Here is a 26262-nt window from a genome sequence, read left to right as displayed (position 1 = left end):
GTCCCGGCCCCAGTTCCAGCACCACCCCTCCACCCCGGCCCCCCAAGGGACCCCGCCCCGCGTCCCAGCGCCCTCCCGCCCCCCCGCCCCGCGTCCCAGCGCCCTCCCGCCCCCCCGCCCCGCGTCCCAGCGCCCTCCCGCTCCCCCGCCCAGCGTCCTAGCGCCCTCCCGCCCCTCCGCCCCAACACCACCGGGCCCCGCCCCCCGTCCCACCAACACCACAACCTCCACCCCAAACTCCAGCCCCCAGCCCTACCCCCCGGGTCCCCGCCCCCTGCCCACTAGGGCATTCACCCAGCTGGCCCCGCACCCCGCCCTCGGGGCCCCCGCTTTAAGCACCGCCCCTCTCCGCCCCCGCCCCCTCCCCCTTTAAGTGCCCTGCCCCCGCCTCCCCGAGGCCCCACCCCCTCCCCCTTTAAGCGCCCAGCGGGGGCCCCCCCCCCGTGTCTCCCCAGGCCCCCTTTAAGCGCCTCGCCCCGCCCCCTGCCCCCCGCGGCCCCCGCCCCCGGATGCGGGGCCGGGCGGGGTCCCGGGGCCAATGGCGGCCGCGCTCCTCCCGCGCCGGCGGCGGCTCCTCCCGCGGGGAGAACTGTCAGCGCGCGGCGGCGGCGGCGGGCCAGCCCCGTCATATGACCGGCCGGCGGCCCCGGCGCCGAGCACAGCTGCCCGCGCCGCGATGGCCCCGCCGCCGCCCCCGGCCGCGCGCTGAGCCGGGCCGAGGCCGCGGAGCCGCAGCCGCAGCCGAGCCGCAGCGCCATGGCCCCGACCCTGCTGCAGAGGCTCTTCAACAGGAAGGGCGGCGGCGGCTCCGCGGCGGCGGCAGCCCCGGGCCGGGCGCCCCGGGAGGGGCCGGCCTTCAGGTGAGGGGCCGCGGGACGGAGGGGCTCGGAGCGGGAAGGGACGAGGGGAGGGGCCCGCCCGGCACGCCGCCGCCGCCGACCCGGCACCGTGGGCCCCAATCAGGCGCCGCGCGGCGCTACCCCCCCACCCGCTTGGAGGTGCCGGGGCTCCGGGGGTACCCGCCGCGGGCCCGGGGGTCGCGGGTCGTGGGGGGCCTGGGGCGCCGCTGCAGCCTATTGTGTGGGAGACGCCGTGGCGCGAGCGCGGCACCGCCTCCTTCCTCGCCGTGGGACCGGCTCTCGGACGCGTGCCTGGCAGCGAGCCGCTTCCCCGCCGCGGGGCGCCGGCTGCGCGGGGCGTGTGCGGGGCCCGAGGTGCCCGCGCAGCGAAGCTGGTGCGTGTGCGCACGGACTGACTCCCGGTACGCGCCTCCGGAGACGCGCCGCGCGCGCGGGCGGCGCGCTGGCATCCTGGGTGCCTTCGGTTGCTTTCTCCCGGTTGCTCGCCCGGCAGTCTTGGGCGCCGGGTGTGATCCGATCCCCCTTTCACGGCCGAGGGAACGTTAAGTCGCAGAGAGCGCGACCCACAGATGGGGGCGACAGACCCTGCATTTGACCTGCGCGCTTTGAGCGCACAGTCCAGCCTGAACGCTCTAGGCCCGTCCGCCCTCCTGGGCTAACTTTAACACGGGGCCTTAAAACGGCCTGTATTGCCTTTCAGCACGCTTGTGTTGAGAAGTTCATTTACTTGCCTGTAACAGTTTTTTCCCAGCAGGTGTTTTACTGAGCATCTACTTCCAACTTGGACACTCTGCTGGGTGCTTTTTGGCTAAAATGTCTTGCAGAAGGAGTTTATAATTGAAGTGTAGACCCAGGGTACTTAACCTTTCAAAAGTTTCAAGCGGAACTTTGACTGCATTTTGGGCCAAGTTTTGTGTTCTAGGTTTTGCTCCGCGTAAATCCCATTCGCTGAAAGCGCCCAAAGCCCCTCACGGCAGTTACGTGAACGTTACCAGTCTTTTGTGACCGTGGGTGTGTGTGGGTGTGTGTTGTTATTTGGAAGGTAAGTTGTGAAGGCTTGACACACCTTCGTTAAATGCCCGTGTGTTCTGTAGGTGTACTGAATCGTTACAATTCAAGCAGGGAATTCTACTCCTTTCACTGCTTTGGGTACTAGTGATGCTGTGTTGCTTCTCAGAACTCGGTAGAATTACTTCTGGCCCAGGGTGTGTAATTTCTCCTCTTCCCTCCTGGTAACCCAGACTCGGTGGAGGGAACAAAGCCTGGAGAGGACAGGGCATGTGTTCCAGGTGTCTTTGCTTGGGCAGCCCTTGTCAAGGACACAAGAGCCCTCTGAATGCACGGTCGTGGCTTCCTGTGCTCTACGCTCACTTTCCCACCACCGTTTCCTCCATCTACAACTGTAAGGGAGTGTCTTTTGAACAAAAAAACTGTGGCTATATTTAGGGCCTGGCCATATTAGGGAAACTGATTCTAACTTTGTGGGAACATTCTCAGTGTAGTGTTCTGACTTCCTGTTGGTGTCTAGTGAAGAACACAAAATTGGGCCAGGGAATGGTTTTGGAGGTTTGTTTTTGTTGACCTCATTAGGATTTTCTGCAAGTTTGGGAGGTGAATGCCCAGGAGAAAACTGGAGGTCTCAGGGCCCTTCAGCAGTGTCCCTGCTAAGGGTTTCCCTTGGAAAAAGAAATGCAGTAAAGACTCAGGAAGATGAGAGCCAAATCAACCGTGTCACACCACGTCGACCAAGGGCACCCGGGCGAGTCTTTCTTCCTGCTCTCCTCACCTGGCTGAACTCTCAGATGCTGTGCAGCCTTCCTGGGAGAGTGGAAAATTTCCCTCTCTCGCCCTACAGAATGATGACCTCGCACTTCATATCTATCCAGATTTAACGAAATAGGAGCTCGCATGTGCTTCTGGGGGAAGGGGTACCTCAGACAGGCAGTGAGCTGCCCTTGGGGGCCCACTTCGTAGCTGAATAGATTTTCAGAAGTTGGGGTGCAACGCTGAGGTTGAACCTCTAGCACGCCTAACGGGAATTTGTATCCTTTTAAATTGTGTCTGTGAAATTTGTCTTCTTTTCCCCCCTTTGGCCACGCTGCACGGCACGCGGGATCTTAGTTCCCTGACCAGGGATGGAACCTGTGGAAGTGCGGAGTCTTAACCACTGGACCGCCTGGGAAGTCCCTGATTTTGTATTCTTTAGTGCCTTTAAATACAGGCAGTACCTTGTAGATCTCGAGAATGAAAGGAAGATTCAGGCTGGCTTTTGGGCGGTTTTGTAGCATAGATCTCCATGCATTTTGGGGAAAAGCCTAAGTAAAAATAAGACCCAGTTTGTATATACATCTTTTTGTTTTAGAGTTCTTCTCTCTCTCTCCTCTCAGTGGTGGACTTCCACTAGTCATCTTAAGCCCTTCCCCCCTTCTCTGCAGTCGTGCCCTGGATGGTGCTCTGCTCGCCCTGTGCCCGGCCCTGTCACCTCCCCAACTTCCTCACCGTCCACTCGTCCCTCCAGTTTACACTCACTGGACTTGATTAGAGAGGAACTTTGAGGCCTGGTGTAAGTAGCTTACCTCACAGGTCATTTTCAGATCTTTGTGCTTCCCAGCGTTCCACCTGCAAAGGGTCATCACAGTTGGGATTCCTTCTTAAGTGTATTTTTTCAGGATCTCGACAAGAAGCCCTTTTCATAGCTTTGAGGAAAGAGCTTGCTAGGAAGACAGAAAAAGAATCAGAAGAGATTGAATTTTCAAGTTTGGGAGAAGGAGATGGGACACTCTGCGATTATGGTATTCGTGAAGTGTAAGCTCTAAAGTTATAAAGTTGCATCGTGGTCTTGAAATTTGAGAGAATTCTCTATTTGCTGGTCTTTACAGTGCTTTCACTTTCACCTAATTGATATATACATCCACATCCACATCCACACATACATGTGTGTGTGATATAACTCTTCTTTCCAGAAGGATAAATGAGAACAAAATGAGGTTATTTGTCTGGAGGCTCAAACAAGTAGAATTGGGTTCTTGGTTCCCTTGCATCTCAGGGAAGCATGTTCATTTAGGAACTTTTAAAAGCCAAGGTGTGCCCACTGACTTCTTTTTTTTTTTTTTTGCGGTACTCGGGCCTCCCACTGCTGTGGCCTCTCCCGTTGCGGAGCACAGGCTCCGGACGCGCAGGTTCAGAGTCCATGGCTCACAGGCCCAGCCGCTCCGTGGCATGTGGAATCTTCCCGGATCTTTCTGGACCGGGGCACGAACCCGTGTCCCCTGCATCGGCAGGCAGACTCTCAACCACTGCGCCACCAGGGAAGACCCCCACTGACTTCTTGAGCTGCATGTCTGGTTCAAGTTTGAAGCTTTATCTTAAGGTGTTTTTTTTTAATGTCTCTGGTAAATTAGTGGACCAGTTTCCACCTCAAATGTGTATGCAAGAGGGAGGCGGAAGAGGTCACCGGTTAGGCAGTGTCTTATTTGGGACCAGTTAGACGAAGCGAGTAAGCATGCGTGTTGCTTGGGATGTGAGGGGTAAAGGAGAGCATCTCAGCCGCTTGGTAGGTGGCTGTGTAAATGCTGGGAAGGAGAGACCCCACCCCTGCGCCTCTCCAGTCCTGAATATCCGAGGCCACAGGGCCTAGTTAGTGCTAATCCAAACGGTTCTGTTAGAACAACAATAAGTCACCCGTTCCAGGGTTAGTATTATGTAAGTATGGTTTAATCCACTTACCATTGTTATCCAGTGGCGTCTGATGCTCATCTCCTGGGCTTGTGGCTTTGCGCTCCGCCCATACAGACCAAGGTAGGACAGTCTGAGGACAGCAGGTCCTACGCCGAGATGCACGCACAGCAAAGAACGCACTGGAAACTATAACAGGAAGGTAATTCCGACGCGGATGAGGAGTTCACCCCTGCGTTAAGTACCACACATGGAGGATGCACTGTTCTCACCCTTGCTGTGACCGAGGATTCACTCTTCCCTCCCAGAGGAGTCTCCACTGCCAGCTCCCACGACGCTAGCATTTCTAATGAGCTTGTCCTGGGGTCGGGGGGATATTCTGGAAGAAACACAGATTAGCCCCACTACGCTCACGTTTTTACTGACTGTAACATAAGACACGTGACACAGAAATCACAGGTTTCATTTCTTTTTTTGGCGTTGCTGTGGGGAGAGCCTCTTTATTTAGTTGCAATACACGTGATAACCCAAAAGGTGGTCTGAATTGAGTCTGGATTCGTGCCTGAGTTTTCCTTCCCTAGCCAGTGAGAACATGAGGAAAGGAATCATGGCTTACTATCTTCTTTTAATTTAATTTTTATTTTATACGGGACTGCAGTCGATTTACAATGTTGTGTTAGTTTCAGGTGTACAGCACAGTGACGCAGTTATCCATCTGTACATACATCTTCTTTTTCATATTCTTTTCCATTATACGTTATTACAAGATACGGAATATAGTTCCCTGTGCTGTGCAGAAGGCCCCTGTTGCTTTCTTTCTACTACTTCCTAAGTCTTCCTGGAGGCTTCCTTGCACGCTGCTCTGGATCTGTGAGCACACCCCCCCCTGCCCCGATCACATCTCCTGGTCCTGACCCGTGCCTTGGGTCCCGGCGGGGTATTAGGGGTTTGGGGCCGGTCCGGGCTCACGTCGTGGGTTCTTTTCATCGCGGAGGCCGTCGATTTTGTCCTGTCTCGTGCACCATGTTGACATGGGACCCACATGTCTGTCCATTTCTCTGGGCCTCAGTTTTGGCGTTTGTAACGCGCCCGTCCTGTGTAATAAGGTTGTGGTGAGGAGGTAATATATTTGAAAATCTTGTGAAAAGAATAAAATGCAGTACAGAACGATTTTAAGTATTACGGAGAGCCTTTTAAGTCATGGAATTCAGTATCATTCATATTGAGGCTTTATGGACGTTGAACTGTTTTCTCTTTCTATAGATGGGAGACTTGAGACGGAACAGAAGCCACGTGATTTTACTTTTTTTTTTTTTTTTTCCACTTGGATGGTGTCCGTGATGAAACAGACTGAGTCTTCAGAGGAGCGTTAAGACCAGTCACTGAGACCCGGGTGGAGGGGCCTGGACAGTCAGGAATGGTTTTAGGAGTATGGTGTATTTTTCAGAATTATTTGCAAGTTTTTCCTACCAAGAATAAAATCTTATTTAAGCAGCAGGAGAAATGTGTTAAGTGAAGTGACACAGCTGCACAATGGCTGATGTTCTGCAGCCACCAAATCTTTATTTTATGTCTGTTTATATATATTTATATATATCACACGTACATGTGTGTTTATGTATATACACACATGCACACATGTGTTGAAGATGCTGAAGATGGGCGTGTGGGGTTGATTGTGTGTGTCTGTACGAAGGTGAGCGGCCCTGCACACCAGCATTTTAACAGGGGTGGTCAACCGGAGGGTGAAGCTTTCATTCGACTCTTCTGTGTTTTATATTTTGTTGGTATTTTGGATTTTGCTCGAACAAATTCGTGCTGCCTCTGATTTAAGCGACAGAAACCAGCGCCTCTCTACACCTACACACCGTGCGTTAAAAGACCACGTTATTTTAAATGTTAAGTAGTCTTTGGAGTATTCTGCATCGTGAGGGAGGGACTGAGTGTAACACTGGCAGAGAGACCTGATTTGAGTAACAACTCTCTAGAGACTTCCTCTTCTTCGTAAAAATAAGTGGTAGTCCCTGTTACGGAGAGCAGTATGCTGTGAACTTTAATGTACTTAACACCGAAGTCCGTGACGACCCTCAGGAGGCCAGTGTAACCGGGGAGGCTGGTGAGCGTAGGCGGTATCTGTGTGCACAGTTTTCATCGGCGGGGCAGGGTCCCGGCCCTCCTCCAGCCTCAGGCAGCCTGGTCTCCAGCAGGGCTCAGGAGCTGCACCCAGCTCTCCAGTCGGCGATCGAGAGAGACCTAGGTAAGATTTATTTGAAATATACGGAAAAAGGTGACACGACCTTTGAGATTTGGGGTACCTTGGGTACGCTGAGGGGCTCGGACTGGCTGCTTTGAAAGCTGAGACAGGCATTTTAATTTTCGGTTCTGAAATCCGAGTCAGTCATGTTACACGTTGTCATTAGACTGAGTAGGTGGTCTTGAGAGGTGGGCCGGGCCCGTGGTGTTTCAATGCACAGAGTGTGGATGTAGCGAGGGCGCTGGTTTCTGTCGCTGTGGCTTTGGGTTGTGGTTCTCATGGTCTGCCTGTGAGGTCAGCCTAAGGAAGCCTTTGCAGTTGTGTTTCCTCGGCCAAGGGGGTGTAAAAGGTCGTCCCTGCGCTCGTGAAATGCTCCGGCTGCCAGTGTGAGCTCCTGGCGGGCGAGTCTGATTTGGGAACTGGGACCGCGCTGACTTCCCCAGCCACTGGTTTTCTTGGTGTGGACGCAAAGGAGCAAATGTTTCATCGCGCTTGTCTGAGTCCCTGGCGGGCGTGAGTGGTTAGGCCCTCAGGGTGAGATCGTGTCCTTGGCTGTAAAAGTCAGTCTTTCCCTTGCGGGGAAGAGTGCTGAAATATTTAGTGAGCTCCTACTTACCAAGCGTTCTTTTTATCTCTGGTCCGTGAGAAATGATTACTCTGGAGAAGAGGAAAAACAGGACGGACTTTTCCAGCTTACTGGGCATGGAATGGCGATTTCCCTCAACCCCACCCCTCTGTAAACGGAACGTCCACGACTCACTGCTCAAGCCGCACAGGCACCCTTGTGAGGCGTGCTCGGTGGGAGGCGGGGGCGGGGGGCGGGGGGGGGATGGAAGCCGGTGGGCTGCCGACCCTCTGTGTTCAGCCGGAAGCTGTCCAGCTGCCTGTGTGATGGACTTATGGAAGGGACAGTGTGCCTTCTCACACATCACGTACATACGTTTTTCTTACTGCACACTTTCTGTTTGTGCCAAAATAGTATAATCTATTAAGCGCAATAAGCGCAGCCATTAAACGCAGCCATTAATACTCTGATGTTGTGGGGATGTGTTGCATGGCAGGCGCTTTCTGTTACATAGGATTTTAGTGTTAGCACGAGTCTGGGTCCGCGGCTATCATGTTCCCCTCTCTTTAACCATGCGCTTCTCATTCATATGTACATTTGGAATATTTTTATTTGCCCCTGAATCTTGCTTAATTTGTACATCATGCTCTAGAATTTGTGTCCAGTGTAGTGTTGTAAAGAGATACGTGTCTGCTTTACGAAGATGATTTTATCACCACGCCTGAGACCTTTTAACCATAAATAAGAGCATTTCTGTGTTTGAAGTAATACATCTTTAAATCAGTGACCACTGGTGTCTGATTATTCACAGATGTCTACTTGAAAATGACCACCAGTTCATGCAGGGCGGTCACTGGGGCAGTAGAAATTCGGCCCTCAAAGCCGACGGGGGCGGATGGGAAACCTGCGTATCTGATGGGGACCTCACTCTAGTTTCCAGTGAGGATAATGTTGGACGTTAATAATGTAATCGTGCAGCATGTGTGCACAACCTAAATATACTGTGTGTTTATGATAGAAGGATTTTTCTAGGAAAATTGATAGTCTGTTTATTTGAATATACCCTAGGTGACATTGTGTAATGGATATCAGTAGAAATGAAACATGTCCCTGAATTTACCTGACAATTTAACACAACCTAAGAAAGGTACTAACTTTAGAAGTATCTGGTTTTCCTTGATTTAAGTATACTCGAGACCCTGTCATGTGAAAGGCCTCATTGCCAATATTGACTTGTCAAACAGTCATTGTTCAATTTTATTTATTTGTGGCTTACTCTGACAAAAAGGAGTGTGTGTTTTTAAACATTTTATCCATGAAACTTTTCACAGAACATTATCATTTATTCTGATGGTTTAACAAACAGAAAACTAGCCTTTGCTTACAAGTACACACATACCAGTTAAATGGAATTGGGTGGAATTTTGCATTTCATTGGTAAATTCTGCTCACTAAACTTTTCGTTCAGTTGTCATGGCAACTCTGTTCCTTCACAAGTTGGAGACAAGTTAGACGTTAACCTGCTTGTTCCTCCAGAGATGAAACAGGTGTTTCATTTTAGGATGTGTTAGGAAGCAGTAGTCTAATGTGTTCTGCCTTTAACACCTTATAAATACTTCAGATTGCCAACTGTGGTTCCCTGGTGTACCCAGAAAATTGGACATTTTCTTTTTTCTAGCCTACAGTTGAAACCTTTGGGGTGATGGGGAACAAATGTAGTGTATTTGATTGCATTTAGCTCTTAATTAACTGTTCTCATTTACTCAAGTTCTCTTATAAAACATGATTGAGAAATACAACAAGAGTATCATTTAAATTTGCCGCTTGAAGCATACATTTGGGTAACTGAATGAAACAAGAAAATGTCCATGTTGTGGTTAGATATGGGAATTCTTCTAATCCTAGCCCTCTTGTCGTGGCTGTAGTGCTTAGTGCAGGGCTTGGCAGGAGGTTGCACTTAGTAAATACTTGTTCGATGAATGAATGAATGAATGAATATGTTTAAGAGTTTTGCAAACAGACGATCCTTAAAGATTCTCTGGTATTCCAGAATCTGACCTCTCGTTATATTATTCTTTTTCTTGATGTTTCTGGCATGTGTATTGTCATTTTTCAAAGGAATCTTGTTATAGACCACACAGTTTCCTTCTTTCCATTAATATGAATGAATTTCTTTTTGGTATCAAAATCATAAGGTAAACACTCTAAAGGAACCTGCCCTCTCCTCAAAGTAAAAAAAACACCTAAAAAAGACACTTAAGTAATATATCTGAGACTCAGTTATAAACTCCCACAGCTGTTGAAAGCAACATATAGAAAAAAGTATTTTATTTAAATAATCTCTGCGAACCTCTGAAATTATCAGCTGTGTGTTGATAACTGTAAAACTGCGTTCTATACCTTTTAGATTCCTTGAATTTTTGTGTGGCTTGTTGAACTGAAATACATGATGGAATGAAATTAGCTAAGCGGTTGTTTCAAATAGAAGATGCAGCTCACTTAGTTCTGAAAACGATGTTGGTCCTGTGAATCCCGCAGAGACGGCGTTTGCATGCTACCTGAAGTAAGCGCTTTAGAAAAAGGATGGAATGGTCGCTGCTTTGCAGCTGAGAAACTCACTTAAAAATGGGTTTGTAAATCTGACATGTTCTTTAGGAAGAGATGGCCCAGACCACGTGTCATTGGTGATGGCCTCAGAGGCAAGGAGGGAAGCCACAGGCAAACATCTCCCCGGCGTATCGGGCGGTGACTGTTTGCTTTAGGTTGGCACATTGAGTAAGGGAGTTGCCAGGGCCACAGCAGTGAGCACAAGGCCAAGAAGGGCACTTGGTCCCTTCCGTGCGTGCAGGGCTCCGTGGAGACCCTGAGAGCACGGGCACTGGCCAGTACCACGTGGCCTTGAGAAACGGCTCACAAATGATGATTTTTTTCAAGAGTATTAACTTTTCAGGGCACCTGATTAAAACTCAAACAGTATAAAATGATACACATTGAAATATAAGCCTCTCATTTCACACCCCTAATCTCTCTTCCCAAGGGCCACCCTCATTATACCAGTTTCTTTTAGTGTATCCTTCCAGAAATATTCGATGCACATACAAGAAAAAACATTCTCTTTCATTCACAGAAATGGTAGTTGCTGTACACACCATCCAGCGTGTTGCTGATAGGTGCCCGGCTTCCACTGAGTGAATGTGTGTGGAAGACTAACTCAGTGGCTGTCAAGTCTGGCTGGACATTGCAGGGACCCAGCAAGGTTTAAATGCCCAGACCATTCTCTGAGATCCTGATCTCATTGATCCGGGTTGCCTACAGGTCTGTCATTACCTGTCATTACCTGTCATTACCTGTCACCCCCCGGGTAATTTTAGTGGGCAGACAACTACACTAAGTTTAACCAGTCCCCTGTTGACGGATGTTTAGATCGTTTTCAGGCTTTTTTGTTAGAGATGGTGAACTTCCCGGTCAGAAGATGCTTATTCATAAGCTCAAGTATATTTCTAGGGTCAGGACCCAGGGTGGAACTTCTGCCTAATCGCTCTTCAGAGATGCTGTACCTACTTACACTCCTGGCAGCATCACGTGAGTGGCTGTTTAGTGGAGGTGATTTAAAGTGACCGGAGGAAACTGTGCTGGTGGCTGGTGGTGAAACTCGGGCCCTACCCCTCGCTTGGTAGCTGTTGACCCCTTGTCTAGCTTGTTCTAGATTTAAAAGAAAACAGTTCTCTGCATGAAGATGTTAAAAAAAAGCAAAAAAACTTTCACACATGGAGATGTTCTTTAGACATGATTGTTATAATGATAAATATCTAAAAAGAATTATAATAGTTGTCTAACAGCAGGAAAGTAGCTAAACTGTGATGTTAGCTTCGTAGGATACTATATGATGGCTAAATGATTATGAAGACTGTATTAATATAGTCACATTGTGTTTTAATATAATATAGAAAGTATATTTATATATGTTTAATATGTCAACAAATACATTAAATACTATATGTTAAAATATGTTAATTATAACATATATATTATATAATATACATATATAATGTAATACATATATACTGTTATAATTAATATATTCACATTTAATATAACATAATATAATCAAATGTTTGATATGGTAAATAAAAAACCCCAAATCAATTGGTACCTACAAGATGAATATGTTAGTAAAATATATAAATGTATGACCAAGGACTAGAAAGGAAAACAGGAAAATACAAGAGTTGATTTGCTGGGGTAATGAACTTGTGGATAAATATCCTTTTAAAAAATTTGTTTACTGTTATAAAATAGCGTGGGCAAAAAATAAAAAATGAGAAAAAATTCTTTTGTAATGCAAGTAGCCGTTTGTGACTTTAAAGATGTATTTTCATGTTGTGAACCTCATTAACTGGTGGACGTGTTATGGGCTGTGTATGTAAACAGCGTCTCTGCAGTCTTTTAAGACGCCTGTAAGTAGCTGCTTCTCCAGAGTGTTGACGGAGCCCCCCCGCAGTGTTTGTGGAGGAGGCACCCGCGCCGCGTGGCATTCGCTTACATCATCTCGAAGTTACCCTTTGAGGTTGGGTATTTCATTAGCTAATTTATAGGTATAAAGTTGTAATAATTTACAGATGAAAACTGAGGCTTGCTGGAGATCACTGTGTGGGTAACTAGTGGTGCTGGGAATTCAAACCCAAGTCGGTACGTGGTCTGTATTCCCTCTCTGCCAGTGAACATTTGAAGTTCCTAGGAGGTTGATGTTCTGTGGGGTTTATAAGGAAGTATGAGGTCTAACTATTATTTCTAGGGGGCTTCCATTTTAACTGTGCAAATGATAGGTATTAAGTTTAAAAAACTGACTGATAAGACAAAGCAGTAAGGAGTTCAGGACCAAGTCTCTACGGTCCTGTTGAGATGCCAGGCAGGGGTGAGGGCCCTTTAGACTGGCTGCTTCAGGGCAGGCTTTACCCAGGAGCTGGGATCTGATGGGTAGGACTCGGGTGGAGAGGATGAACACAACTCTTACCTTGGACGTGTTCCTGGGTCAGGGAATGGGCCGGATTCTTTGAAATAAGAGTGTTCCTGGGAGGCAGGGCCCACTGGGGCCGGACTGTGTAGGGCCTCGCAGGCATTATTCCTGCTCAGGTTTTTTTTTGTTTTGTTTTTTTATTTGCGGTACGTGGGCCTCTCACCGTGCGGCCTCTCCCGTTGCGGAGCACAGGCTCCGGACGCGCAGGCTCAGCGGCCATGGCTCACGAGCCCAGCCGCTCTGCAGCATGTGGGATCTTCCCGGACCGGGGCACGAACCCGCGTCCCCTGCATCGGCAGGCGGACTCTCAACCACTGCGCCACCAGGGAAGACCCCTGCTCAGTTTTAAACTTAGGTGGCCCCGACGAGTAGGTGAGCGTCCTCGGTCTACACTGTGAGGGTTAATAGAAAGAGTAGAGACTCCGGTAGGGTCTGTATTCTTGAGTCAAAGCCGGCTCTCCCACTTAGACCACGTAGGGCATGTCGTCTCTGAGGGTTCTCTTCCGTAAGATGGGTGTAAAACGGCTTTCCTTGCACGGTCCTGAGGACTGGAGATTACACGCGTCAGTTACACCTGGCGCACAGCGCTCGGTGCCTGCGGGGCCTCGGGTCTCGTAACCCTCAGGGCCCAGCGTTCCGTGCCTCTGCGCGCAGCTCCTCCAGCTGCTTCCCTGCGTTCACCCCGACTCTGGGTGGTGCCGAGCCTATGGCGGCCGCGAGCGGCTTGTCTTCCTCAGGAGGTGGCGTTCGCTCGCGGCAGGCACCGGGGAGCCACCGCAGGCGTGAGCGTGGGTGGCTGGGCAGCAGCGCAGCACCAACGCCTTCACTTAACTTGGGGGCTGGGATCCAAGTTAGTGCAGTTTTACTGTGTATGGTATTCCTTAGTCTCCCCTCATCCGCAATCCCAGGACTCTCTTATCTCCAAAGGGAGAAAACCAAAACGATCCGAGCCAGCAATGTCACCTGTGTGGTTCCCCTCCCAGCCCGTGGCAGAACCCATACTTGGTAAGCCTAGCACATGTAGGGAGTGCGCTCTCTCTCTTTTTAAATAAAGACTTTCTTTAGGGCAGTTTTAGGCATCCAGGAAGACTGAGAGGAAGGCCCCGAGGTTTCCCCTGTCCCCCCTGCCCCACACATGCGTAACCTCTCCAGTTATCAGCAAGCTCACCAGAGCGGTCCGTTTTTTAACCAATGACCAACTGCTTCCACACACCATGATCACACAAAGCCCCTGGTTTACCTTGGGGTTGCCTCTTGGTTCGCTCTTGTTCTGTGAGTTTGGCCGAATGTGTAATGACACGTGTCCACCATGATAACATCATACGGAGAATTTTCATGGTCCTGACAACCCTCTGTGCCCGGCCTCGTCATCTCTCCCCAACCCCCACATATCTCTTTCTATAGCTCAGGAGCTCCATTTTTCCCCCAAAGCAGTTTCCCGGTAGCTCTGCTTCCTGTATTGATGAATGGTTTCCTGAAATGCAGGCCTGCACCAAGGAGAGGAGATTGAGCTTGAACACGAGTTAGATTTTCACAAACAGGAAGGGGGAGCAAGGGGAAAAGAGAGAGAGGCGTTTGTCTCAGAAGCTAGACGAAGGGAAACCTTGCAGCTATCCCGTAATCTCATCGAACTGAAGCGCTAAGCACTGGTCCTCACTGTAGCGGGCTTGGGGGGTTGCAGTTCGGAAAGCCCGCGCCCTCCGCCTCCTGCAGCTGATGCTGTCAAAGGCCGCCTGGTTCCTGCAGGTGCAGCCGCACCCGCATTTCACAGTGCGTTCAGCATCGGTCTTCCTTCTTCCACGCCGCCTCCCTTCAGACCGGGCGGTGCTGGACTTCGCTCTCACAGCCGATGACTGCCCGCTGCTCAGATCGCTGCACCGAGGATGGAGCCTTACGGCCTGGACCGTAAAGGTCAGTAGTGTGTTTAACATGGTGGTGGCCACGTGAGCTGGCCTGAGCTTGCCTTGACTGCTAGCATGTTCAGTAGCTGTTTAACAGGAAGGTTCATTTCAGAATTACGTCAAAATGAGCACTTGATGGTTGTGGTCCAATCAGCAGGCCGTAGCAGGTGACATCCTGGGGGTGACAATCTTGCTGTCCATCATATGCTAGGTCCAAGCTCTCTCCTTGTGTTTTAGAAACCTTTGTGCGCAGGGCCCTGGGCTTCCAGGACCCCAGAGACATCGTCGGGGGGTGGAGGCATAGTTATCCCCGAGGATAAAATAACAGAATCGCTGCTGTCCTTCAAAACAAATCCCAAAGTATTGTTAAACTGTCAGTTATCACCCCTCTGCTCAGAAGACTCACCTTTCCTTCCCACCCTAGAAATATTTGGGGTGCAGGACTTTGACCACCTCTGCTCTGGGCATTGGGGCGGGCAGGCTTCACAGTTCTTTTTTTTGCCAGCCCACATTCTCAGTAAGGGTCCTTCCTCACCATCAGGTTAATTCCCTGTGGCCTTTTGGGGGGCAGAGCAAGAGGTCTTTGACCTACACGGGTTAGGCTCTGAGATCCTCACGGCTGGAATTCTCCATCTGTTCTGAGCCCGGTGCAATCCAGCGTCCCAGGATTTAAGGCTGAGACCGGGCGTCAAAGCTCAGCAAGTAATTCTGGGTTTGTCTGTCCTCCACTGCGTTCTCTGCAGGTAGTTTCCCCGGGGGGCCTAAATGGTATGCATGGAGGACTGTGCATCAGGCATGTTTCCGAGGACAAAGGGACAGGAAGTGAGAGGGACAGGGAATTGTAAACAAAAAGAGTAAAGAGTCCTCAAAAAGGAGCAATATAATATATAAAATAACTTCCAGGGTTTGAGCCAGAGTAACCGGGGCAAACAGTAGCATAGTTAATGCAAGTACGGCAGTTATAAGGAGAAATGACTTGAAAAAAGGAACGCGTATGTTTGTTTCTGCGCGTGAATTTGAGGTGCAGCTGGACACCCCAGTAATGACGTTCAGGGGACAGTTTAGGCCAGTATTTGCCAGAGGGCCTAGGAAATCCACATCTCGCTCTTAAGACTGTTCTTCTTTCCGTTTTGTGTGTGTGTAATTAAAAAAATTGAGGGACTTCCCTGGCGGTCCAGTGGGTAAGACTCTGCACTTCCAATGCGTGGGGCGCGGGTTCGATCCCTGGTCAGGAAACTAAGATCCCGCCAGCCCTGCGGCCAAAAAATAAAAAATAAAGAATAAAAAAGATAAAATTGTGGGGAAAAATTGAAGTATAATTGGTCTACAACATTATATTGGTTTCAGGTGTACAACATGATTCTCTATTTATATATATTGTGAAACAATCACAGTGTCTAGTTAACATCCGTCACCTTGCGTAGTTATAAAAAATTTCTTGTCACGAGAACTTTTAAGACCTGTTTTCTTAGCAACTTTCAAATATGCAGTACAATGTTAACTGTAGTCACCATGCTGTACATTACAAGACTTTTCTTCTTCTGTTCCCTCCCTCAAAGTTACTTTTGTCCAAATTCTGTTTGCTCTTCCCGACACAGTTCAGATGCCCGCCGACTGTCTTGAGCCCCGAGAGGGCTCACCCTCCCAGCTCCTGCACTTACTGTCTCTTTGTTTCGTCTTTATGACACCGACAGCATTCTACCAGCTGGTATTCTAATTAACCAAACACAGCCAGGTTATACGGTAAGTGCAGGGAGCAGGATATATCGATGTACGGCCCTGTAGTGCATGCACTGCATAGCACTGAGAACACTGACTGGAGCTCAGTCATGTTTAAATATATTTATTTGAGCCTGTTTTTTTTTTTTTTTTTCTCAGCAAGTATCACTACTTAGAGGAATATAAATTTATTAGCCATTATATAAAGTTCCTTTTTGTGCATAAACTTACCTCCTTAAAGCTTTAAGGACATCTCCCCACACTTACATTGCAGAATTTAACCAGTAAGTGTGTTTACCCTGTCGTGCCTCTGACTGTGTTTACCCCCTTTTCCTTCTTTCTTTTCAGTTACAGGGTTACGTAATTTTTCTTCAACCTTAGACCTATAGACCGTTTTATCTTTTTCTATGCTAGTTCCAGTTTAGATTTCTGAGGTTCACTGCCCAGAAACGTATGATGTATTCTCTTAAGAATATACTTTTTTGAGAGCTTGGGTTTGTCATAAGACTAGCTTGAATGCCGTCATTCTCTAAACTGATCAGACCTTTGCTCAAACTAAAACTCGTGTACCATTTACTTATCTGTTTGTTTGTTCAAAGAACCTGAAAGGACTTACTGTGTGTTCCGCTTTAGTTGGGCATTTTCCTGCTGGAAATGTTTAGTGCCATAGATACACGTGGCCCTATCCCTGGCCAGCCTCTCCCTCAGATCAGCCATGAAAATGTTGAGTTCACTCTTCACGCATCACTGAAAAGACCACTCTGTTTATACTTCTCCGTCCAGAGAAATGTTTGTTTATGCCTACTTCTGTTTTCTCGTCCTAATCCAGATTTCTGTCCAAGATAAATATTTTACTGGCTTCACACTGTTTTATCCTCGTAAAAACAAGTGACCAGATACCTGTGGTTCGTAGAATGAAAACGTTAATGGCAGGTGGCCCTCGGATGCATAAAGGGACACTTGTTTTGGATTCTCGTGGCCCCAGTTTAAAAACACAAGCCACCTAAGTTTACTAGTGCATGAGTTATATACACTTGCAGCTTCAGGAACAGACGTCTGTTCCTCCCATTTGAATTTTGTGGATGTCAGTTTTGAAATGAGAGGGCCAACTAGGACTTGAGAGCATTTTTTCTTTTTTCTTTTTTAAAAAAAATTATTTACTTAATTTATTTTCCTTATTTTTTTGGCTGCGTTGTGTCTTAGTTGCGGCACACGGGATCTTCGCTGAGGCATGGGGATCTTTCGTTGCAGCGCTCGGGCTTCTCTCTAGTTGTGGTGTGAGGGTTTTCTCTTCTCTAGTTGTGGCGCGCCGGCTGCAGGGCGCGTGGGCTCTAGTTGAGGTGCGTGAGCTCAGTAGTCATGGCGCACGGGCTTACTTGCTCCGCGGCATGTGGGATCTCAGTTCCCTGACCAGGGATAGAACTCGCGTCCCCTGCATTAGAAGGTAGATTCTTAACCACTGGACCGCCAGGGAAGTCCCGAGAGCGTTTATTTCACCCATAAATTGTGGCTGTCTTCACATAGTGGTGAGAGTTGACAGTGGTTTTTACTTCCCAGAGAGCACAGCTTTGTTTGGGAAGAAGCTCTGATAGTCGCCCTCTGTGGCCTTTATTCCTTGAGACTCTTGCTCCATCTCTTAAAAAAGTAGTGACAAGTTCCCTGGTGTCAGAGGTATTGCAGGTTTTTTTTTTATTTATTTATTTTATTTATTCATTTATGGCTGCGTTGGGTCTTTGTTGTGGTGCGCGGGCTTCTCATCGCGGTGGGTTCTCTTGTTGTGGAGCACGGGCTCTAGGCACGCGGGCTTCAGTAGTTGTGGCTCGTGGGCTCTAGAGCGCAGGCTCAGTAGTTGTGGCTCACGGGCTCAGTAGTTGTGGCTCGTGGGCTTAGTTGCTCTGCGGCATGTGGGATCTTCCCGGACCAGGGCTCGAACCCGTGTCTCCTGTATTGGCAGGCAGATTCGCAACCACTGCACCACCAGGGAAGCCCCTGGTATTGCAGTTTTAATCTCTGGGGCTTTCCGTCTCCTTTTGACTTTTTGTGGTTTCCTCCTCATGATGCTATACCTTTAATTTGCCATGTTATCGACTCAGATGTGGTAACTTCTCAGTGGGGTGTGGACACAGGAGACACAATGGGGAGAGATGATTTTCTTAGCACTGCTTCTCAAGGCCCGAAGGTTTCTTTTAATCCCTAAGTCTGTGATTTGACCTTTACATCTGACACAGGAGCACCTGTGGCTCCAGAAGCCTGGAGGTGGGGAGAGCGACAGGCATTGCAGCGTCTTGTACTTCGACGTTGCTGAGAAAGTACCCCCCCCCACACACACACCCCCCCACCGAGTGCAGCTGGCCTGAGGTCCTCTTACTCGAATCATTTCTTTTCCTTGGCAAAGACAAAGACTTATTTAGCCCTGGAAATGTAGTGGTGATGGTTTCAGAGTAGAAACAAGCCGTGCTGGAGGTTTAGAGTGCTGCAGTTAGGAATCACATTGCCACGTAAACCAATGTCCCCCATGGGTTTCTTTTCTAAAAATTGGGATGAGAGAGAGGTGCGTATTGGTTACACGTGCTGCTGGGCGTTAAGGACCAGTGTTTCACAGAGAGTACGTTGATGAGACGGACTTAACTGTAATAGTTCACATCACGTGGATTTTTTTTCCAAAGTGGTTGCATTTATTTCATACAGCAGGTCACGGGCCCCCTGACCAGGGTGCTGGGTGCCCGTGCAGGGAGGGCTGGGTCGGGAACACAGACCTCTGGGCTCCTGCATTGCACTGTGGACAGTTTTCACCCCCACAGATTTGGCCGATTCCCTTTTTTTTTTTTTAATTTTTATTTTATAGTGGAGTATAGTTGATTTACAATGTTGTGTTAGTTTCAGGTGTACAGCAAAGTGATTCACTTACACATATATGTGTATCCATTCTTTTTCAGATTCTTTTCCCTTATAGGTTATTACAGAATATTGAGCAGAATTCCCTGTGCTCTACAGCAGGTCCTTGTTGATTATCTATTTAACACATAGTAGTGTGTACATGTTAATCCCAAACTCCTAATTTATCTCTCCCCCGCTTTCCCCTTTGGTAGCCATAGTTTGTTTTCTATGTCTGTGAGTCTGTTTCTGTTTTGTAAATAAGTTCATTTGTATCATTTTTTTAGGTTCCACATATAAGTGATATCATATAATATTTGTCTTCTTCTGATTTACTTCACTTTGTATGATCATCTCTAGGTCCATCCATGTTGCTGTAAATGGTATTATTTCATTCTATTTTATGGCTGAGTAGTATTTCGTTGTATATATCTACTACATCTTCTTTATCCATTCCTCTGTCGATGGGCATTTAGGTTGCTTCCATGACCTGGCTATGGTAAATAGCGCTGCAGTGAACATTGGGGTGCATGTGTCTTTTCAAATTATGGGTTTTTTTGGATATATAAGCCCAGGAGCGGGATTGCTGGGTCATATGGTAGCTCTATTTTTAATTGCTTAAGGACCCTCCATACTGTTCTCCACAGTGGCTGCACCAGTTTACATTCCACCTGCAGTGCAGGAGTGCTCCCTTTTCTCCACACCCTCTCCGGCACGTATTGTTTGTAGCAGTTCCCTTGTTTTGCACTTGTTAAAAATTGTTATGAGTTTGTAACTAAAATGCATTTTATAGTTTCTAATCATCGTAAAAATGCATTCTTTTGAGCATCATTGAACGTGAGGTCTGTGCTCTTGTCTGGTATTGCGGTGCTCAGCGCTGTAACCTGTGGCCCTAAGAGTCAGGCCTGGACTCCCCCACGTGGTGGGCGGGTCTCGCTTCTCCCTGAGTCAGAGTGAACCTGTTCCCTTTGTGAAGCTCTCCTTGCCTGGGCCTGCCTCGTCCTCCTCCGCTAACCCCCGGCTCCTACCTAGTATGGGGCCGGAGTGGGCGTGGGCTCCACAGCCAGACCTCGGCTTTGCAGTCCTGCTGCCATCACCGTCACGCAGCCGTGTGGTCCTGCGCGCGCTCCTGAGCGTCTCTGCTGGGCTGCTGCCTTCTCGTCGGTATAGTGGGAAGCGTAGCGAGCGCTTGGTGACGCGGCCAGGAGGTTGACGCGGGGTTGCCCTTGCAGAGTGAGAGCAGCGCCTGGTCCTTGGTAAGTGCTCCGGGGCTGGGGCACCCACACCCCAGAGGACAGGATAGCCCCGGCTGCTTTGTGCTCATCACTGCACTCAGCACCCCATCCTGCTGGGTCAGCGTTGCCTGTGCCTGACTCTGCCACGGCCCCACAGGGTCAGGGGTGACGTGCCGCGTCCATGTGTTCATGGGGGGCTACGGCGCACGACACATGTGTAGGCACATTTGAATAAATGAATAAGCGACGGCCCTGTAAGCAGAATGCCTTCGACTCAGCTTTCCTCCCCTTCTGTGAAGTGCTTTTTAGCTTTCGTTGGGGGCTTTGCATGAGGAGAGACGTGATAGAAAAGACCACCTCCTGGTTGGGCCTGGGGTTCTTTTGGGAGCTTCTGGGGTTGGGACTTTGCTGCTTTGGGCGCTTCATCCCTGGGGAAGAGGCGGTGCATACCGACAGGCCCCTGCAACAGGTGCCGTGGCCTCGGAGCCAGGGTTGAAGTGGGCTCCGCTCACTGGGCTGGAGCAGGCTGGACTCGAGGGGAGCGCCAGGTCCGCGCTGGCCGTGTCTGGCATCCCCTCGTTCTGGTCACGGCCGCGCCACCCGGCTCTAAACCCGTGCTTGGGGGGTTCTGTCGGCCGTTAGGCATGCTCTGGGCACCGTGTAGCCTGGAAGCCACTTGGCCTTAGTCAGGAAGGAAGACAATGCAGAGGGAGAAGCTGATGCAAGAGGAGAAGAGTTTCTGGCCGGAAGTAACGAGAGAGAAGCATTTTCTGCTCCAGGGTGGAGATGGGGCTTCGCCCTGGCAGCCACCCCGTGGTGGGGTGTTCTCGGTGAAAAGAATGCCTTTCTTAGGGGCAAGGGGGGGAGGACGGGGCTCGCTGGGCCGCCGTGATTCCTTTGTTCAAAGCCGTTGGCGGTTCGGCCCGCTAAGAAGAGTGATACCGGCGATCAATTGCTGTGAGATCTCTCGGATCTCAGGGGCGGTGGTGGAAAGCAAAGACCAGCTGCAGGCTGGGCTTTCAGGGCAGAGCCACTGGTGGGACAGGGCCCGCTTCTGAGTGTGTCCAGCCTTCCTCCACCTCCCCTGCCCTGGTGGAGTGATGGGCCACGCACGCCCACGGCTCTGCGCACTGTCCGTGTGGCCCGCCGGGTGCGATTACGAGCGTGTGCGTGCGTGTGTGCGCATGCGCGCCTGTCCCACCTCTTCTCATCCGCTATGTGACTCTGGGTGGGTTGCTTCCTGTCTCTGCGTATCTTCAGGTGGAGATAGAATCCCTGCTGATGAGACGGTGCGAGCGCGGTACCATGCCAGGCCGGGTTAGCACAGCGAGCGGTCCCACGTGCGGTGCTGCCCCCCGCTGGGCGTGATCCTTGGCTGGGACTGGTGTCCCGGGAGGTGGACGGAACCCCTCAGAGCCCCTGCCGGGAAGCTCATGAGGGGCGTTTACCTGCGCCTCTGCCAGTAGGGGCCGCGAGCGCTGTCCTTCTGCCTTCCCAAGCACCTGGCCGCCTTGTCATTGCTCCTGCGTCTCTTTGTTTGTCTCTCATACCTCGCTGAGCTGCCCCCAGAGCTCGAGGGACCGGACACGCTCACGGCAGCCCAGCTCCTTTCATCCTTCTTCTCTAAGACGCGCCGCCTTCCACAGGTGCTCCCCAGCCCCGGGGTCTGAGAGTCTCTGCCACCCTGCCCGGCCCTCAGCCTCCAGAAGGGGAGGACTGGGGTGGGTGAGAGAGAGAGACGCAGCAGGCTCTTACCACGTGGAAGCGACTTTCACATAGTTAAGATGGTAAACATGCTATTCTGTTACGGAGAGCAGCTAGTTCATGCACTTTTAGAATAATGGGTATATCACAGGGGGGTTGGCAGGATGGCCAGTACTCTGACCACCTCTTATAATGATGCTTCTGGCGTGCATTCTGAGCTCTGAAAGTCACGGGTGAACTTACAGGACCCTGCACAGTAAATCTTCATTCAGAAGCATCTGTTGAACGTCTTCCATATTCCAGGTACAGCGAACTGTTCGGATACAGGGCTGAATGAGGCACATCACTGCCCCGAGCAGTTCAGCCCACGAAGGTTCATTCCATACGGTTCCGTTGTAACAGGTGTAACAGGAGTTAACAGTGCGCCATGAGGCAGAGGCCGGGGGCCTTACAGAAGCGCCCAGTAAATGTCTGTTACGTGATCAAGGTCTCTAAGCTTGGTAGATGCCTTCATTTTTCAGGTTGTTGTTTTTTCCAGCACTTTCTTAGATTTTCTTTTTTATCTTTCCGTTTGGAGAGTTAGATACTAAATATATATATAAGTCGTTTTGATATTTGAGCTCATAGTTTTTAAATCCTTGTTGTCCTTCCATCTCATCTGCAGATGATTTACTAAAAGTGAAAGCCAAGTTCACGTGATTCAGATGTGTCCGCTAGTTCCCTGCAGACCTGACTCAGGGAGCTGGACAGTGTGGGGTGAGTGTTAGGTGAGAGGAGTGGCAGTGGATGGGACGTGGCATTTCCTGCAGGACTTTGCGGTTTCTCCCCAGACCCTCAGGCTGAGTTGCTTCCAGTCCCGTATCTGTCCTCGTTTTCTGTTCAGGGTCCCCAGATACTCCAGGCTTCAGACGTTTCTTCTGCAGTGAGAGCCCGTAGGGCGTTCTCACTGTTGGTGCGTTTGCAATACTAGGAATTTTGCCAGTTGTGACCAGCGACGGTTCAGATGCAGGAAATGCTTTTGCAAAGTCGCCACTTCCGTGGGGCCTCCCAGACCCGCCCGCCACACCGACCTCGGCGGTGACCCTCTGTGTCCTGCTCCGCGTCCCACGTGCCCCCTGCGTTGCGTGGGGTGAACCGTGAGGGCCGCGCACGTCTGCCATCTTCCGTGCTCTGTGGGCCTTTCACGGAAGGGTTGCACGTGGGTGACAGGTGTGTGTGTGCGCATCTGACGGGGCCTGAGCAGGTCGCAGACACTGAGACCCAGGTAACAGGGGCCGCTAGTCCTTCCCCTTCGCTAGAGGAGGCGCAGGTGACTGTGGGCAGGGCTCTGGTTAACTGGCACTCGCCCCGCAACTGGGGGGGGGGGTGTCTCTGGGACCCCCGGAGGACAGAGACACGAGCTGCTTCTCTGGAGCTTGTGGAGGGCAGAGGGAGTGGTCCTGGAAGCCGGCCCGGGTGCCAGGTGGTCATCCCCCGTCACTCGTGGATTCCGTGTGTGCAAGCTCGCCTACTCCCTGAAACTGGTTTGTGACCCTCAGATCAGTGCTCGGGCCGCTTTTATGGTGGATCAGGGCCGCGGGCAGGCTGTCAGAATTCTGCCGCCACCCGACGTGCACCTCCCAGCTGAGGGCAGAGGTAGCGCTTGCCTTCCTTGCAGACACACGGCCTCTTCGCAGCCTCTTTCCTGTCGAGGTGGGTTTCTCTTTGCATTGTTGTGCCCTTCGCTGGTGACGCGGCTGTGGAAACGGCCCCAAGCATGGTGCCAGCGCGCTGTCCAGTGTGCCCAGGCAGCACGGCCCGACGGAGAAGGCGTGCGGATGCGCTGCGAGCCCGGCCTGCGCTCTGACACTGTTGGCTGCGAGTTCAGTGTGAAGGAAGCAACGGCGCCTGTGCAGTGACAGAACCGCGCGTGAAACAAGGCTAAGTGCTCATCGGCCGATGAAAGGCCTGTGGCCAGACCCTGTATTTCCCCCGAAAGCAGCGGTTCCGCGCTGGCTAAGTCCGTCTTCCTGGGGCGTTTACAGCGCGCGTGCACCGCGCTGGACGCGGCCGGCGCCGGGAGGCGGAGAGTGGGCCCCGGCTCCTGGAATGAGCCCTGGGCTTGTTCCGGCTGAAGGACTGACGAGGTGGCCTCAGAGCCAAGCTTGGTAGGGCTTGGAGGTAAAGAAGCGAAGCCCGCATGGACTGGCACGGGGAGACAGTGGGTGGATGCTGTCGACGGAGGGTGGGCCTGGGTGGGGGGCCGCAGGCAGAGGGCCCGGACAGCTGCGGCGCAGACGGGGAGGCAGCGCCCGCGGCACAGCACACCCGGCCCCGCCGGCAGCCCGCGGGTGCGGAGGCGATGCCAGGGCCCCCGCGTGCGGCCGTGGGTGCCTTCCCAGAGGTTCCACGCACCCTCAGGCGAGATGTGGAACCCGGCAAGTTGCGGTGTAGACGCGGCTGCGTAGAGGCCCCTGCAGGCGTTGGAGGAGGGGCGGGGTCTCGCTGCACAGACACGTGTGCTGTTTCGGCGTACAAGCCCCGCCCCCTTTGCCAGGGCGAGTGGGACAGGGACCCAGAGTCAGCCAGGTGTGCGGGTTAGGTTGGGGGGGCGGGGAGGGAGTGAGGGCCGGTCTTGAGATGCTCCGCCTTCCGCAGAGCGGAGGGAGCTCTCGCTTGCAGTTCCCTTGTTCTCCGCGGGCGCCCACGGCCCCTCCGTTATCAGTTCCCCTGTCCTGCGACTGTTGCTGGCCCGGCCCGAGGCTGGCGGCGGGCACCCTGTGGTTCGGTACAGAGGGAGCCGTTCCCCTCGGTTCTCCTGCGAGGGGTGGGGCTGAGCAGCTTCCTCTGATGCTCTGAGAGGTTCCTGCGCAAGGCCGGCCTTCCTGGCGTCCCCCCTGCCCTGCACCGCGTTCCCTGCCAAACTGTCCTCCGGGCTGGAGATGGAGGAGCCGCCGGTGGGACACGTCCACGCTGCTGGCCTTCTCCTTCGGGGATGCCTGGGGCCGCGGCCACCGGCCGCCCGGGGCCAGCCCGAACGGAGTTGTGCTCCGAGGGTAAAATTCACGTGTCGTCCATTTCGTCTTTGTGTTTTTTCAAATGTGAGTATTAGAAAATTTTAAATTGTACGTGTGGCTCCCCGTAAATTTCTGCGGGACAGTGTTTCATTGCTCCCTTTGAATTTCTAGGAATAATTTGAAAACGCTGTTCCATGGTACTACTTCTAAAGACCAAATTCTTAGGTCCACTTGTCTTTGTAATTCCGCGGAAGTTGCCAACGTACCTGAATGTAGCTCTTGTAAACAAAAGGTACTGTCGTGAAGACGAAAAATCTCCCGGCGGAGAAAAAATTCTCCTAAGAAGTTTGCTCTTTTCTTGTGGAAATTCTTGTGTAATTCGGTGTCACAGGCAACATTCATCTGTACTGGGGGGACCGTAACCGAAATAAATGTTAGCGTTAGCTCACGTTTTGGACTAAGTCCAGTCGGATTTTTAAATGCGTGATTATTTTTCACAGGAGCACTTGACTCTATGCCGCCTTGAGCCATAATGAGGTTTCCCTGTCCCTGAGAGAGTGACTGTTTTCGGAACCTGGGTGAACAAGCTGTGTGTGAGGCAGCCTTAGTGAGTATGACTGAAGAGGGGTTATTTCTAACTTCAGAACCACTTTCCGAGTGCATTCTCTCTGCTCGGTGTTAGCTTTTAGCAACACAAGGGAAACACAAAAGAAGTGAAAGACATGACGCTCACGTCCTCAAGAAGCTCATCGTCTGGTTTAGAAGCTCATAGCGGACATTCTAACGTCCTGCTGGGGAGAGATTAATACCTGACATGGAGCAGCTAAAGCACTGCAGTCTGACAACTGTTCATTACCAAGTGCAGATTCAGGGTCACTCTGAGTAAGCACCGCTTTTGCGTGTGTTCTCTCTCGGGGGTTGTGCGTGGCCAGCAGCGGGACCGTGGCCCTGTGTGAGACGCAGGGGCTGTGGCTCAAGGTGCGGCCGAGGGGGAGGTTACAGCAAGGGCGTCGGAGGGCTTCTGAGCTGCTGGAAACAGCCAGCCTCCTTCGGGACTCTGTCTGTCTGTGAGTCCAGTCTTCCCATTGTAGATGTTGGAGCATCTTCAGGAGAAGGGTCCTTGTGGGGAGCGTTTACAGCATAGATGGCCCTGGGTTCGGGTCCTGGAAGAACCCGGAGGCTTTGGCTCAGAGAGTTAGACACACAGGGTGTTTTAGGGGGCGCAGTCGGGGTGGTGGAAGGGACCCAGGAGCTGGAAAAGAAACTGATCCGTGGAAGCAAGAGTGCCTTATGTTCACTCGAAAGCTAATGATTTCATAGATTTCACTTCCCAACTGTTGCACTAATTTGTTCTAGAGCTTATCGTTCCCGAGGGGCTCTGCAGTGAGTTTGCTTTGGAAGGCTTAATCGCCTGCAGCTTCCAGAGACTTGGCCCTGTTTGAGGAGGCGGGTGGGAGGCGAC

General features: G+C 51.1%; 1 protein-coding gene and 1 long non-coding RNA gene across 3 annotated transcripts in view; both read left to right on the top strand.

Annotated features, from left to right (window-relative positions):
* Positions 1-540: 540 nt before the first annotated feature.
* Positions 541-26262, top strand: part of FNIP2 (folliculin interacting protein 2) — a 135963-nt gene continuing 110241 nt past the window's right edge. For both annotated transcript variants that reach the window (XM_033857417.2, XM_033857414.2), the window contains exon 1: positions 541-860. In XM_033857417.2, coding sequence (XP_033713308.1) covers positions 757-860 — 104 coding nt within the window. In that variant the 5' untranslated portion in view covers positions 541-756. The remainder of the gene's footprint in view (positions 861-26262) is intronic.
* Positions 1135-6039, top strand: LOC141278830 (uncharacterized). The gene is made up of 2 exons (XR_012332216.1): positions 1135-1261; positions 5799-6039. It is a non-coding gene; the product is annotated as an uncharacterized lncRNA (long non-coding RNA).

The sequence above is a fragment of the Tursiops truncatus genome, chromosome 5 (genome assembly GCF_011762595.2).
Source record: "Tursiops truncatus isolate mTurTru1 chromosome 5, mTurTru1.mat.Y, whole genome shotgun sequence".
NCBI classification, from domain to species: Eukaryota; Metazoa; Chordata; class Mammalia; order Artiodactyla; family Delphinidae; genus Tursiops; species Tursiops truncatus.
The sequence above is the reverse complement of the archived record's forward strand: the minus strand, read 5'-3'. Positions and strand labels throughout refer to the sequence as shown.